This window comes from Rhamphochromis longiceps, linkage group LG7, assembly GCF_057381845.1.
Source record: "Rhamphochromis longiceps isolate RC_006_pf linkage group LG7, R_longiceps_female_GT1.1, whole genome shotgun sequence".
NCBI classification, from domain to species: Eukaryota; Metazoa; Chordata; class Actinopteri; order Cichliformes; family Cichlidae; genus Rhamphochromis; species Rhamphochromis longiceps.
Genome location: NC_140563.1, coordinates 12745700 through 12759327, shown reverse-complemented (window position 1 = coordinate 12759327; position 13628 = coordinate 12745700). Strand labels below are relative to the sequence as shown.

The window sequence follows — 13628 nt, the reverse complement described above, 5'->3', positions numbered from 1 at the left end:
TGCATTGTTCCAGACCTCCACTAACAGCACCGTTTCAGTAGCCTTCTCTAGCTACCTAATTTATTCTCTTACTCTGAAATTCATTTACATGCCATATACACCTTAGTTTAGATGTCCTCTCGCAGCTTTTATACCACTCTCTTTAGTGTTAATGCCTGGAGAAGAGGGCTCATAAATCATCCACGGTCTTGTTCTCATTGACCTTGAGACAGTGTTCTTCTGTTACATTAACATAGTTTGTATTCCATTTGCTATACATAGTAGCACAGATGTGCTGCCTAAAATTCTTAACCATTTATCTCTTTCTGTTATGTGCTACACTTGTTCCACATGCATTAGCTGTGCAGTAATCACTCTATATCGATTGAAAAAATATGAAAACATTTACTTTCCTGATCCCATCAGTCACATGTTTGCAGCTGCGCTGTGTTTCAGTGAAGGACATTGATTAATATGTTGCAGGACACCCTGATGAATCTGGCAAAAGCAGTGGCCAATGCAGCTGCTATGTTAGTCCTGAAGGCCAAGAACGTGGCCCAGGTGGCCGAAGACACCATATTGCAGAACCGGGTGATTGCAGCTGCCACTCAGTGTGCCCTGTCCACCTCACAGCTGGTCGCCTGCACTAAGGTACTGATGTAAAACTTGTTCGTCTCAGCAGCCCAGTAGGTAAAGGACAAACTATTAACCAGAAAATGATCCAAAAAAAATATATATGGGACTTATATGACATATTTAAAAAATATGTAATACTAATGTTTTATCCAATTGAAGCAGGTCATCATTGTATTTGTTGAATTCTTTAAATAGCAACTAAAGAAATGTATTCCGTATATATGTAGCAATATGTTTTATTTTAAAGCCTCACTTGTTGCATTTGGTTAGATGAGGTAATATTAATTGTAGATGCAGTTTGTGTCTTCAAAATGCCTCTATTTTGTTTCCTTTGACTATTTCTGCCAACATCTGTGTGTGGTGCAGGTGGTGAGCCCAACCATCAGCTCCCCAGTGTGTCAGGAGCAGCTTGTCGAGGCCGGGAAGTTGGTGGACCGTTCCGTGGAAACCTGCGTCAAAGCTTGCCGCTCGGCCAGCGACGACGGTGAGCTGCTGAAGCAAGTTGGGGCAGCAGCTGGTGTGGTGAGCCAGGCTCTCAGCGACCTCCTGCAGCACGTCCGCCACTATGCCAGCTGCGGCGAGCCTATTGGACGTTATGACCAGGCCACGGATACGATTATGAACGTGACCGAAAACATTTTCACTTCCATGGGTGATGCTGGTGAGTGAATACCTGTGTTTATTTGAATTGTTTTAATGTGTTTTGACTTTATCACAGAGGTGCTGAAGGTATATTTGTGTTTATGTGTATGTTAAGTGATCTTAAAAGTCCTCGACGTGTTTTGAAAGCTGACACTGTTCGTAATGGCTTGAACCATGAGGCCGAAGAATTTTCAAACACAGTCGATTCTCAAGGGGTTATGGGAAACATGTCATCCAAAACCACTACAGAGTACTCAATCTGGTCCCAATCAGCATCAGGAAGACTTTGAAATTTAACAGAAAACACATGACCTGGGGATTTTTTGAGAGAACAAATGTTTAAATGCTGAGGCACTGCTACGCTTTTCTCATTTAATCTCTTTGTTGAGTTGATTGTCAACAGAGTGTGTTTGTTGAATCCCAAGAAATTAGCATGTAGGCTGTAATGCATATAAATGTATTTCATAGTCTTCTCTGGGTGAGCTATTTTTGAGCCGGAGGTGGGTGAGTGGGGAAACACAGCTCTTTGTAGCAGGTGTGTGTGGAGATGCAACATATATCAAAAGATTGTTTTATTTGTGGGAACAGGGATGACTCACTAGAAACCTAGCTATGAGAGTAGATGAAGATGGTGTGAACCTGCACGACTACAGAAATTTCTTACTGATGCACTAGGTTTGCCTGTTAGGATGAATTAATATACTGTGCTAATTTGTCGAACACTGAAATACTTACAGCTGTAATAGCTCTGGTCGTGTAAGTTTAAGTAGTATGATTTTTCAAATTTACATAAAAATTGTTTTACCTCTACAGTCTCATATGTAAGATGGTAATGAGAGCCGAACTTACCAGTAACAGTCATCGTCCAATCACATCAATTATGCCTTTAATGAAGATCTGTATGTATTAATGAGGCGCTCTTATAGTCAAAGTGTTAGAAATCCTTTTAGTGGCCTCACAAGCGTTTTGTCTACATTTTCATAGGTGGCAATATTTCCAAAACCTTTTAAAAAATATGCTGGCTGTCAAGGCTGATACAGATGTACAGTTGAGAATTACGTTATCAGTCTCCGAAATTTAAAGTTTTTGTCAAAATTTCCAGAGTGGCTTTTTAACACAGCAAGAAAGTTTTAATTTAGAAAGCATAAATTAATTCTGTTTGCACACAATAACTGGTGGATCATATCAGAATAAATAAAAATGACCAGGGTGAAATATTAATAACCCACTGAAAAACTGATCTTTTTATTGAGCCATAGCACAAACAACTGCTGTGCAAAGATTTGCTTTAACTCTGTAATGCTCGAAGCTTGTACAATCAAGTTATTTTATGGTGTTTGTGTTAAAGAGTCATCAAGAAATTGTCAAAAATTCAAACAAAGCCACAAAGTACAGATCAGAGGAAGGATGTGGAAGATTTCAAGGACTCTGAAAAGCAAACTAGTGAGAGACGTGTTTCACACCAAGAACAACTCAATTTCTGCACATGAGATACCTTCAAGCCTGACTGAAGAATCCTAAGGACAACCTGGAGAATGATTATGTATACTGGAAGCATCTCTTTTGGTCAGATAAGATTCAATTAGAGCTCTTTGAACACAGAGATGTGTGGAGAAAGAAGGGAGTGGTGTACAATAAAAAAAATATCATCTTCACTGTTGAAACACGGTGGTGGGAGTATTATGCTGTGGGGATGCGTCAGTGCATCTGTAACTGAGAATCTTGTCAAGGTGGAAGGAATCACGAAGAAAGAAAGATATACAAAGATTCTGAAAGAAGGTTTTGACTGGTTTGCTCAAAGCCCTGACTTAAGATAAGATAAGATAAGATAACCTTTATTAGTCCCACACGTGGGAAATTTGTTTTGTCACAGCAGGAAGTGGACAGTGCAAAAGTTATGACGCAAAAATTAGAATACAATAAGAATAAATACAGTACACAGCTGTACAGAATAGAATAAAATAATATACTATATACAGTAGAATAAAATAGAATAAAAATATACAATAAGATAAAAATAGAATACGAATGCTATATACAACTGAGTAAAAATACAACGATGCCAGAAAAGATTATTGCACTTAGTGTTATTGCACATGTGTGGATGTGTGTGTTTGTTCAGTTAAAGTCTTTATTATGGAGTCTGACAGCAGTGGGGAGGAAAGACCTGCGAAATCTCTCCGTCTCACACCGTGGGTGCCGCAGTCTCCCACTGAAGGAGCTGCTCAGTGCTGTCACAGTCTGCTGCATGGGGTGGGAGACGTTGTCCAACAGGGATGACAGCTTAGCCGCCATTCTCCTGTCACTCACCACCTCCACTGGGTCCAGAGGGCATCCTAGAACAGAGCTGGCCCTTCGGATCACCCTGTTCAGTCTCTTCCTGTCCCCAGCAGAGATGCTGCCGCCCCAGCAGACCACACCATAAAAGATAGCAGAAGCCACCACAGAGTCATAGAAGGTCTTCAGGAGTGACTTGAATCTGATTAAAAATCTGTGGGTTGAATTGAAGACCACGGTCCATGCCAGAAGACCATCAGAGACTCAGACATTCGCCAAAGAACAATGGGCTGGGGTTGATTAGGAGATGTGTGTGAGGCTTGTTGAAAACTACAACAAAGGACTGCAGGTTATTGTCCAGCAAAATGATACACAATTGACTATTAGCTTTAGCAGGCTAATGACCCTAACCCTTGACCCTGCCAGCTTTAGTTTTTTGTTTGTTTGTTTTTTGTCATTTTGTTTTAAAGTAATATAAGTATCAAAACTAAAACTAGGCTGTTTGGAAAAAGAGTGTTAAAAATCACTGGCTTTCTAATAAAAATGACATTTTTGTGGAGGTGCTAATAATTCTGTCTTCATTAGCATAGATGTCATCACTGAAAAGACAAAAGAAAAATGTAAATGAACAAAAGCCCAAATCAGCTGAATTTCAGTTGTAACAGTTGTAATAGATCATTTTGATGTTTATACGGGGCACTAACTTGGTGTTTGCGTGTGAACAGGTGAGATGGTCCGTCAGGCCAGAGTTTTAGCCCAAGCTACCTCTGACTTGGTCAATGCCATGAGATCAGATGCAGAGGCAGAAGTTGATGTTGACAACTCCAAAAAATTGCTTGCTGCAGCCAAGCTCTTGGCTGATGCCACAGCTCGGATGGTGGAGGCTGCTAAGGTAGGAAAGCATCAGGCTTAACCTCACAATGCAGTGTGGTTAACATAATACCAGACAAGCTAACTGCTTTCAGTCATTATTACATTACTTTATTGTACCTTATTATATTCTACAAAATTTAACCTAGCTCTTGATGCAGTGCATTTTATTTTGTTGTTGTTACATCTAGAACAGTTTTAAAGGAATTGAACTGAATATCTTCCCTTTGATAGAAAACAAGTGTTGGCATTACTGTATGCACTATCTACTAGCATCATTTCACATCCAAAATAAAAAGGCTGCTGCATCAGTGGCTCTTAATGAGCCCCTGGCACTGCTGAGCAGGATATTATCAGTGTGAAATACACAGGCATGTGAAACGCTGCTTATGGCTCGTTAGATGTTTTTGATCTGTGACACATTAATCACCACGTCACTGCCATTATCAAAGAGGAAGTGAGGATCTGGCACTGACGGTTTCCTTGGAAACTGTCAAAAAGCAGACAGATCTAAATGACTCTTTCCATCTATTGCACAACTTGCATAACCAGAGTTGTTTAAACTTTTATTGCTGAGATCTGATTGCTGTTGTTAGATTCTGTATGTGCAGTACAGTATGTGTGAGGGAGTGTGTGTCCGCGTGTGCACATCTGCACATGTGTACATGAATGTGTGTTAATGCGTCCCCCAGGGGGCAGCCGCCTACCCGGACAATGAAGACCAGCAACAGCGACTCAGAGAGGCAGCTGAAGGGCTACGTGTCGCCACTAACGCGGCGGCTCAGAACGCAATAAAGAAAAAAATAGTCAACAGGCTGGAGGTGAGTTAAAGGACTCAATGTGTCATCATTTTTTCTGTTGTCTGACCTTGATCAAAACATAAATCTTCTTCTTGTTTCACCTTACTGACAAAGGTGTGACCCAAACATCTCTTTCTGTTATTATATAATACCTGCAAAAGAAAGATGGTGTAAAAATAAAAGGAGAAAGAAAACACTGAAAAGGATGAAAATAACCATGTAGAAACAACTGCTGGGCAATTTATTATATTTGTATTATTTCTCTTTCCTATAGCACTGTGCTATAAGCCCCATTAGTGCTGTGAATGAGCCACCTAAGTGTAAAGATCTGTATTTAGCCCTTGGTATCAGTTTGCCTCTAATGACTTCCCGCTCTCTGCACAAGAACACACAGTGTAGTGTTCAGTTTTCTAGGCACATAAACTATGCATTACTGAGGGCTCGAATAATCCTGCTATCAGACATGCAGCATCTCAGTCATCCTTCTTGCATCAGATGTTCACACTAATGATGGTAATAGCATCCTCTATCGAGACAGCATGTAAGCTGGGGAAGACCAGAATGTTGAGCATATCCAAGTGCATGTGACAAATATAACAGATGACACTATGACCCTTAAGACCCCTTAATTTATCCAGTTTTATACAGACAGCATGATGAGCATATCACTTTATGTATTCCACTGACAAGCCACAAGCTGAAGTGGCAGTGTAATAGGTGGGGTTTGTTTGTCTGTTTCTCTGCAAGATTATGCAAAAGCTACCAAGCCGAATTTCATGAAACTTGATTGAGTGGGTTAAGTTCAAAGGAAGAAGCCATTAAATTTTCTTTTGTATACTGATCACATTCTTTAAAATTGCAAAAGAATAACAAGGGCACTTGATCTATCTGTCTGTCTGTCTGTCTGTCTGTCTTTAGGGTTATGTGAATTTTCTCTATATAACAATACCATGTGTTACGTATATCTTTCCATCAGTATCTCCTCACCCATTTAACAGCTTTGTTTTCAGTCCCGTCATTGCTTCAAACCCTGTCTTGTGTCTATGAATTAATGTAAGCCAGGCTATTTTTAGCTTTAGTTCTGGAAATCTGCCCAAGCGAAGGCAGTACTGATCACTTCATGAAATCATGACCGAGCAGCATAGTTCCATCCATTTCCCTCTTCTTCCAAAACCTTTTGGTTGTGACCCCTTTTAGTCTGATTAGAACTCTGTTGGAGTACAGAACATGACAGCATAATACTGCGCAGAGCAAAAGTGAACATTCCTCTTAGCCAAGCAGCACTCTCTTACTTACATTTTCTCCATTTGTGTCTTCTGAACAGATCGCTGCTAAGCAGGCAGCGGCTGCTGCTACACAGACCATCGCAGCTGCCCAAAACGCAGCTGCATCCAACAAAAATACAGCCTCACACCAACAGCTAGTTCACAGCTGCAAGGTATGATCCTGTAATCTTTGTGATGTGCTCTTTTGTACTAATGTTATAACCTGTATTTACATATAATACATGTTGTCACAGGGAGTGTCTTGTTTGGGAGCCTTGTTAGCACCTTTCTCAGTAAGTCATGATGGTGTGGCATATGAAGCAAACATTATGTGGTGTTTAATTTCAGATGGTAGCAGATAGTATTCCCCAGTTGGTGCAGGGAATGAGGAGCAGCCAAGCCCAGCCTGAGGAGCTGGGCCCCCAACTCGCCCTCATCATGGCCAGCCAGAGCTTCTTACAGGTTTGTATTTCACCTTGACACAGTGAGTGACTGTAACCCTCTATCAAAGGAATCTTATTTCTTGGTGTGTTTCTATTACTGTCTCTCAGCCTGGGAGTAAGATGGTGGCGTCTGCAAAGTCAGCAGTTCCAACAGTGGCCGAACAAGCTGCTGCTATGCAACTGGGCCAGTGTGCCAAGAATTTAGCTACCTGCCTGGCGGAGCTCCGGACTGCCACGCAGAAGGTATCCGTGAGCATGAATCTTTTCACTGATGCAGGCCATCAGTGAAAAGATTCACTGTCCAATTAGAGTCTAATTCTGTGATCTCACATCACACATTTACAGTGGGGCAAAAAAGTATTTAGTCAGCCACCGATTGTGCAAGTTCCCCCACCTAAAATGATGACAGAGGTCAGTAATTTGCACCAGAGGTACACTTCAACTGTGAGAGACAGAATGTGAAAAAAAAATCCATGAATCCACATGGTAGGATTTGTAAAGAATTTATTCGTAAATCAGGGTGGAAAATAAGTATTTGGTCAATAACAAAAATACAACTCAATACTTTGTAACATAACCTTTGTTGGCAATAACAGAGGTCAAACGTTTACTATAGGTCTTTACCAGGTTTGCACACACAGTAGCTGGTATTTTGGCCCATTCCTCCATGCAGATCTTCTCGAGAGCAGTGATGCTTTGGGGCTGTCGCCGAGCAACACGGACTTTCAACTCCCACCACAGATTTTCTATGGGGTTGAGGTCTGGAGACTGGCTAGGCCACTCCAGGACTTTCAAATGCTTCTTACGGAGCCACTCCTTTGTTGCCCAGGCGGTGTGTTTTGGATCATTGTCATGTTGGAAGACCCAGCCTCGTTTCATCTTCAAAGTTCTCACTGATGGAAGGAGGTTTTGGCTCCTTCCATCAGTATCTCACGATACATGGCCCCATTCATTCTGTCCTTAACACGGATCAGTCGTCCTGTCCCCTTGGCAGAAAAACAGCCCCATAGCATGATGTTTCCACCCCCATGCTTCACAGTAGGTATGGTGTTCTTGGGATGCAACTCAGTATTCTTCGTCCTCCAAACACGACGAGTTGAGTTTATACCAAAAAGTTCTACTTTGGCTTCATCTGACCACATGACATTCTCCCAATCCTCTGCTGTGTCATCCATGTGCTCTCTGGCAAACTTCAGACGGGCCTGGACATGCACTGGCTTCAGCAGCGGAACACGTCTGGCACTGCGGGATTTGATTCCCTGCCGTTGTAGTGTGTTACTGATGGTGACCTTTGTTACTTTGGTCCCAGCTCTCTGCAGGTCATTCACCAGGTCCCCCCGTGTGGTTCTGGGATCTTTGCTCACCGTTCTCATGATCATTTTGACCCCACGGGATGAGATCTTGCGTGGAGCCCCAGATCGAGGGAGATTATCAGTGGTCTTGTATGTCTTCCATTTTCTGATGATTGCTCCCACAGTTGATTTTTTCACACCAAGCTGCTTGCCTATTGTAGATTCACTCTTCCCAGTCTGGTGCAGGTCTACAATACTTTTCCTGGTGTCCTTCGAAAGCTCTTTGGTCTTGGCCATGGCGGAGTTTGGAGTCTGACTGTTTGAGGCTGTGGACAGGTGTCTTTTATACAGATGATGAGTTCAAACAGGTGCCATTCATACAGGTAACGAGTGGGGGACAGAAAAGCTTCTTACAGAAGACGTTACAGGTCTGTGAGAGCCAGAGATTTTCCTTGTTTGAGGTGACCAAATACTTATTTTCCACCCTGATTTATGAATAAATTCTTTACAAATCCTACCATGTGAATTCATGGATTTTTTTTTCACATTCTGTCTCTCACAGTTGAAGTGTACCTCTGGTGCAAATTACTGACCTCTGTCATCATTTTAAGTGGGGGAACTTGCACAATCGGTGGCTGACTAAATACTTTTTTGCCCCACTGTACATGCAGGATTGCATCTTGTCTGCTGCGTATGGCTTGTGTTTAAGTAACAGCTATGTCTGTGGGGGTTTTTTTTACTTTTTTTTTTTTTTTTTAAGGCACATGAAGCTTGTGGCCCTCTGGAGATTGACTTAGCCCTCAAAACTGTACAGACACTCAAGAGTGAACTTCAGGATGCCAAGATGTCTGTCATTGATGGCCAACTCAAACCACTTCCTGGAGAAACGGTCAGTAAATAGAAACAATTACAGTTTCTCATCTAGCCCATCTCATTAGGCTAGAGATAGCTGCTGTGTAGAGATACCAAAATGCTAAAGAAATCTTAGCCATGAGTCAAATGAGTTATTTATGTGTTCTGTCGCTTATACAGCTGGAAAAATGCGCTCAGGATTTGGGAAGTACGTCTAAGACTGTGGGTTCTTCCATGGCCCAGTTGCTGACATGCGCTGCGCAAGGCAATGAACATTACACAGGTAGTGTATTTTATACACGAGTGGGGCTGAGAAGTTTGAGCAGCCATTTAGATACATATGGAATACTGCCTGTGACTTTTATTTAAAAGGAATTCTCAAAATTGTGCCGAGTGTCAGTCTTGAGGATAAACCAAGCTAAAGATGTTATTTTATTTGTGCTGTCATTACCGCCTTGAACCGAACCCCGGGAATCCAACATGGCTTCACTGCTTTGCCGTCAGTTTTGGCTCAAACGGGGATCTCAGTGGAATTGAGATGAAGACGGATAAAGAATAACATTTATAACAATGAGTGCTCCGAGGCAGTACTTCATGCTGTGGCCCAGGGTGCTGCTCTCTACTCATTAATCTTTTTTTTTCACTGGATTTAACATTCCATCAGCAAATGGCTCCACTCTGCTGGTTAATGCAATTTGATGCAATTTGCAGCTTTTTCTTTTTTTTCCCCAGTTCTATGTGTAATAAGCTGAGGGGACCTCCAGTGTGAGGCTTTATTTATCATATTAAGTGATTTATTTAAACAATGAAGTTATTTGAGTATAATGATTTTTTTTTTTCTTTTTTTCACAGTGTGGTGCTGCGAAATCCTGCTTGTTGACTTGCACAATGTCATTACAGTTTTAGTAAAGACAAGAAATACACATAGCTCTCAGTTAGTACTGCTTAAACAGGGCTGCTGAAATGCGACACTGGAATTAATGTATTTGCTAAATCGTCACTCATTTTTCACAGGTGTTGCTGCTAGGGAAACAGCACAGGCTCTGAGGACATTAGCTCAAGCCGCTCGAGGTGTGGCAGCCAGCACCAAGGAGCCTCAGGCTGCAGCTGCCATGCTGGACTCAGCCCAGTGTGTGATGGAGGGCTCAGCCATGCTCATCCATGAAGCACATCAGGCCCTGGTTCATCCTGGTGATGCTGAGAGTCAGCAGAGACTGGCACAGGTAGCATACCACTTATTAGCAGATAGATAGATAGATAGATCTGATAGACTGATTGATTGAGGAGCACTGATGGCCCCTGTCTCCCTCATCTACTGATTTGTAAAGATTTTCCCATTAGAGTCGTCCCCTCTACTAAGTGTTGCTCTTTTTTTCCTGTCTGCTATGCATTTCTCGGCTGGTTTCCCTCTCTCAGGAGACGTTTTGCTGGAGTAAAATTGTTCATTCTCCTGCAGCCCTTCAGGGGATAAACATATTGTTTGGCATATATCTGTGACAGCAGCATAAATTAGTGACACGGATTATTGTGCACTGCTGTGAGCCCAATTTGCATTTGAGATATTTCTCCACATATAGCTTTGCTCTGGGGCTTTGTTGTGTAGCACATTTTTAGAATGACTAATGACAGACCATTGACAGATGTTGTACTGTGTTGCAGGTGGCCAAAGCTGTTTCGCACTCCCTTAATAATTGTGTGAATTGCCTGCCAGGCCAGAAGGATGTTGACATGGCCCTCAGGAGCATAGGCGAGGCCAGCAAGAAGCTACTAGTGGACTTCGTGAGTGTTGCTTAAGCTTTTTCTTAGGGATTTCTTGCCTTTTATGTTTGCATAATGACATGAGAGTATTTATATATCGACCCTTTATCCCCAAACAGAATATTTCCTTTTGCCTGCAGTTTTAATATTCCAAAGTGTGGCCTAATGTGCATGTCTTGTCTTTGAAGCTCCCTCCCTGCAGTAAGACATTCCAAGAGGCTCAGTCTGATCTGAACCACACAGCAGCTGAACTCAACCACTCCGCAGGCGAGGTCGTCCACTCCTCTCGTGGAAGAAGCAGCCAGCTGGCTGCAGCCTCAGGGAAGTTTAGCCAAGACTTTGATGAGTTCCTGGATGCTGGCATTGAGATGGCAGGACACACCCAGGTAGGTTTCATGACCATACAAAGACTTCATGCTCCAGTGACACAGTTTAATAGTGATCCAGTGCCAGCAGTTCATTTAAAGCTTTTATCAAGTAAACTCAAAAGCTTCAAATGCAGAGTGCATCTTTGCATTACTTTACTAACCAAAAGCTATTGCATTCAGTTAGTCACGCTAATTCCTCCAAAGAGCTCTAAAGTATTCAGATGCTTTGTGTGATGTTCTTGTTCTGAATATTTTGCTCATTCATTCAAAATTCTAAATATCAGACACTGAAGAGGATGTACACTAGTACACATGGGAAATTTTATCTCATGTGTCCTGAAGATACTCCCACAGCTTGGACTGGTTTGTAGGTCCTGACTCCTGTCTAAGTAGAATACTATCAAACTGATCGCTCACCACCCAGACTGTGCTGGTCATTCCATGGTAAACAGAATAAAGGCGAACTAGGTATGTTGCATAATTTGGGGTTACATGTTGAGTTCGTTCTTTACCTTTTATAGGAGCAAATTGGCTCCAATGAAGTGGTGTCCACTGCATATGAAAAGTAAAGGGACTACCTTTCTTGTTCAAGACTGTTTTTAACCTGTACTAATCTCTTACTTTACAACAGCTATCGCATTTCTTCAACATGTCTGCATGGAATTAAACACCTCAGATGTTTATTTTGTTTGTCCACAACTTTTTTTTTTTTCAGATTCCCCTGATAACGTTTGTGTTTTTCTGCCACAAATGGCTCATTTTAGTGTATAGTCTCAGATATAAGCTTTTTCTTTGTAACCATGCCTTCAAGGCCAGCATCTTGGAATCACCTCTTCACTTTTGGCGCTGAAATAGATTTTTGTGGATACCGTTTAATGAAGCTGCCAGTTGAGGACCCATGAGGTGTCGGTTTCAAAGTCTAGAGACTCTGATTAACTTGTCCCCTTGTTCTTTTCTACACCGGAGGCTCCTGCTTCTCTTTTATTCTGGTTAGAGCCGGTTTGTGCTGCTCTGTGAAAGGAGGCGTGCGCACCGTTGTCGGAAATCTTTCCCACATGAAATAGCCTAACGGTCTTGGGTACCGGTACTCTGAGTTTCAGGAGAAAATTCAATTTTGTGGGGAATTTATGAGACTAAAGTCAAACCCACAAAGGCTCATATAAGTGCATTACTTCTTTAATCAGAACAGCAGTTTTTAGCCGTGACAACAAAAATTAGAGTTAGGCTTTTTGATATAATAAACTTGGAACACAATAATATTGCATACAAATTATTAATCGATAATTGTCACTTATACACACAATATTAATTTGACTAAAAAACAAACATTACATAAATTTGACAATCAAAGACTCAAAAATACCTGTTATGTGACAAAAGAGGATAGCCATTACTGTAAAGTAGAACACTCTAACCAATACTGTTTAATAATTGTAACACAACATTTAATACAGATTTGAAACCATCAAAAACAAAATTCACCTGAATTTTTCTTCTTCCTTGCATGTACAGAGTAAGGATGACCAGATCCAAGTCATCGGTAATCTGAAGAACATCTCCATGGCATCCAGTAAGCTGCTACTGGCTGCCAAGTCTCTGTCTGTGGATCCAGGTGCAGCCAATGCTAAGAATCTCCTAGCTGTGGCAGCAAGGTGCGATAAAACTCAAGCAGTACCTGAAATGTGTCAAATTTTCTGAATGCTATGTTGTATTTGCCAGTGAGGTGAACAGCTCAGTAGTATATATCATGTGAATCCTGGCTCAAGATCTGTAGCAAGTAATGATAGCTATAGAAAACAGCTTCTTACTACATCTGTATGCCGCTCCTACAGCGTGTCTGTTCGGCATTGCTAGGGGGAGTACGTATCCTCCCCTTAGTGGAGAGAAGCCAAGCAGCTGGTCCCGCAGGGCTTTAGGCCTGACTGACTTCTCTCTGTCTAATTTGGAAGATGGAAGCCTTGGCTTGAGCCTGTCTGTGCTCAGCAAGGCTGAACACAAACTCGAGACAATCTCGGCACTCCTGTGAGCTGTGTTATCCAATCGCAGCGAGAAGCCGGCAGTGCCGTGCTTGAATAGGGGGGCTAAAAGCATGTGTGAGTGAAGCCAGCCTGTGCGTGCATGCAGAGGACACATGTGAGAGCTAAAGAGGCTGTGTGGCTGCCTGTGTGTTTCAGGGCGGTGACAGAGAGTATTAACCAGCTGATAACGCTCTGTACACAGCAAGCAGCAGGACAAAAGGAGTGTGACAACGCCTTGAGGGAGTTGGAGGTAGCTTTCCTCACATACAGGATACCACACAGACGTTTTCTGGTTTCTATGCATGCCTGCATTTCATGTTTTTTAAATAAAGTTTATGAGTTTTGTATTTTTTTCTCATGGTTTCCCACTATTTTCCATTAGATTCCTCCTATATAGCCATGTTTTATAGCTGGATAATACATTCAGA

General features: G+C 41.9%; 1 protein-coding gene across 3 annotated transcripts in view; it reads left to right on the top strand.

Annotated features, from left to right (window-relative positions):
* The window catches only part of tln2b (talin 2b), a 96650-nt gene that overhangs the window by 60918 nt on the left and 22104 nt on the right, over nt 1–13628 (top strand). For all 3 annotated transcript variants that reach the window (XM_085412220.1, XM_085412219.1, XM_085412218.1), the window contains exons 18-31: nt 463–630; nt 982–1276; nt 4260–4426; nt 5097–5225; nt 6529–6642; nt 6818–6931; nt 7021–7155; nt 8965–9093; nt 9237–9339; nt 10071–10279; nt 10716–10835; nt 11003–11200; nt 12695–12834; nt 13357–13450. In XM_085412220.1, coding sequence (XP_085268346.1) covers nt 463–630; nt 982–1276; nt 4260–4426; nt 5097–5225; nt 6529–6642; nt 6818–6931; nt 7021–7155; nt 8965–9093; nt 9237–9339; nt 10071–10279; nt 10716–10835; nt 11003–11200; nt 12695–12834; nt 13357–13450 — 2115 coding nt within the window. The remainder of the gene's footprint in view (nt 1–462; nt 631–981; nt 1277–4259; nt 4427–5096; nt 5226–6528; nt 6643–6817; nt 6932–7020; nt 7156–8964; nt 9094–9236; nt 9340–10070; nt 10280–10715; nt 10836–11002; nt 11201–12694; nt 12835–13356; nt 13451–13628) is intronic.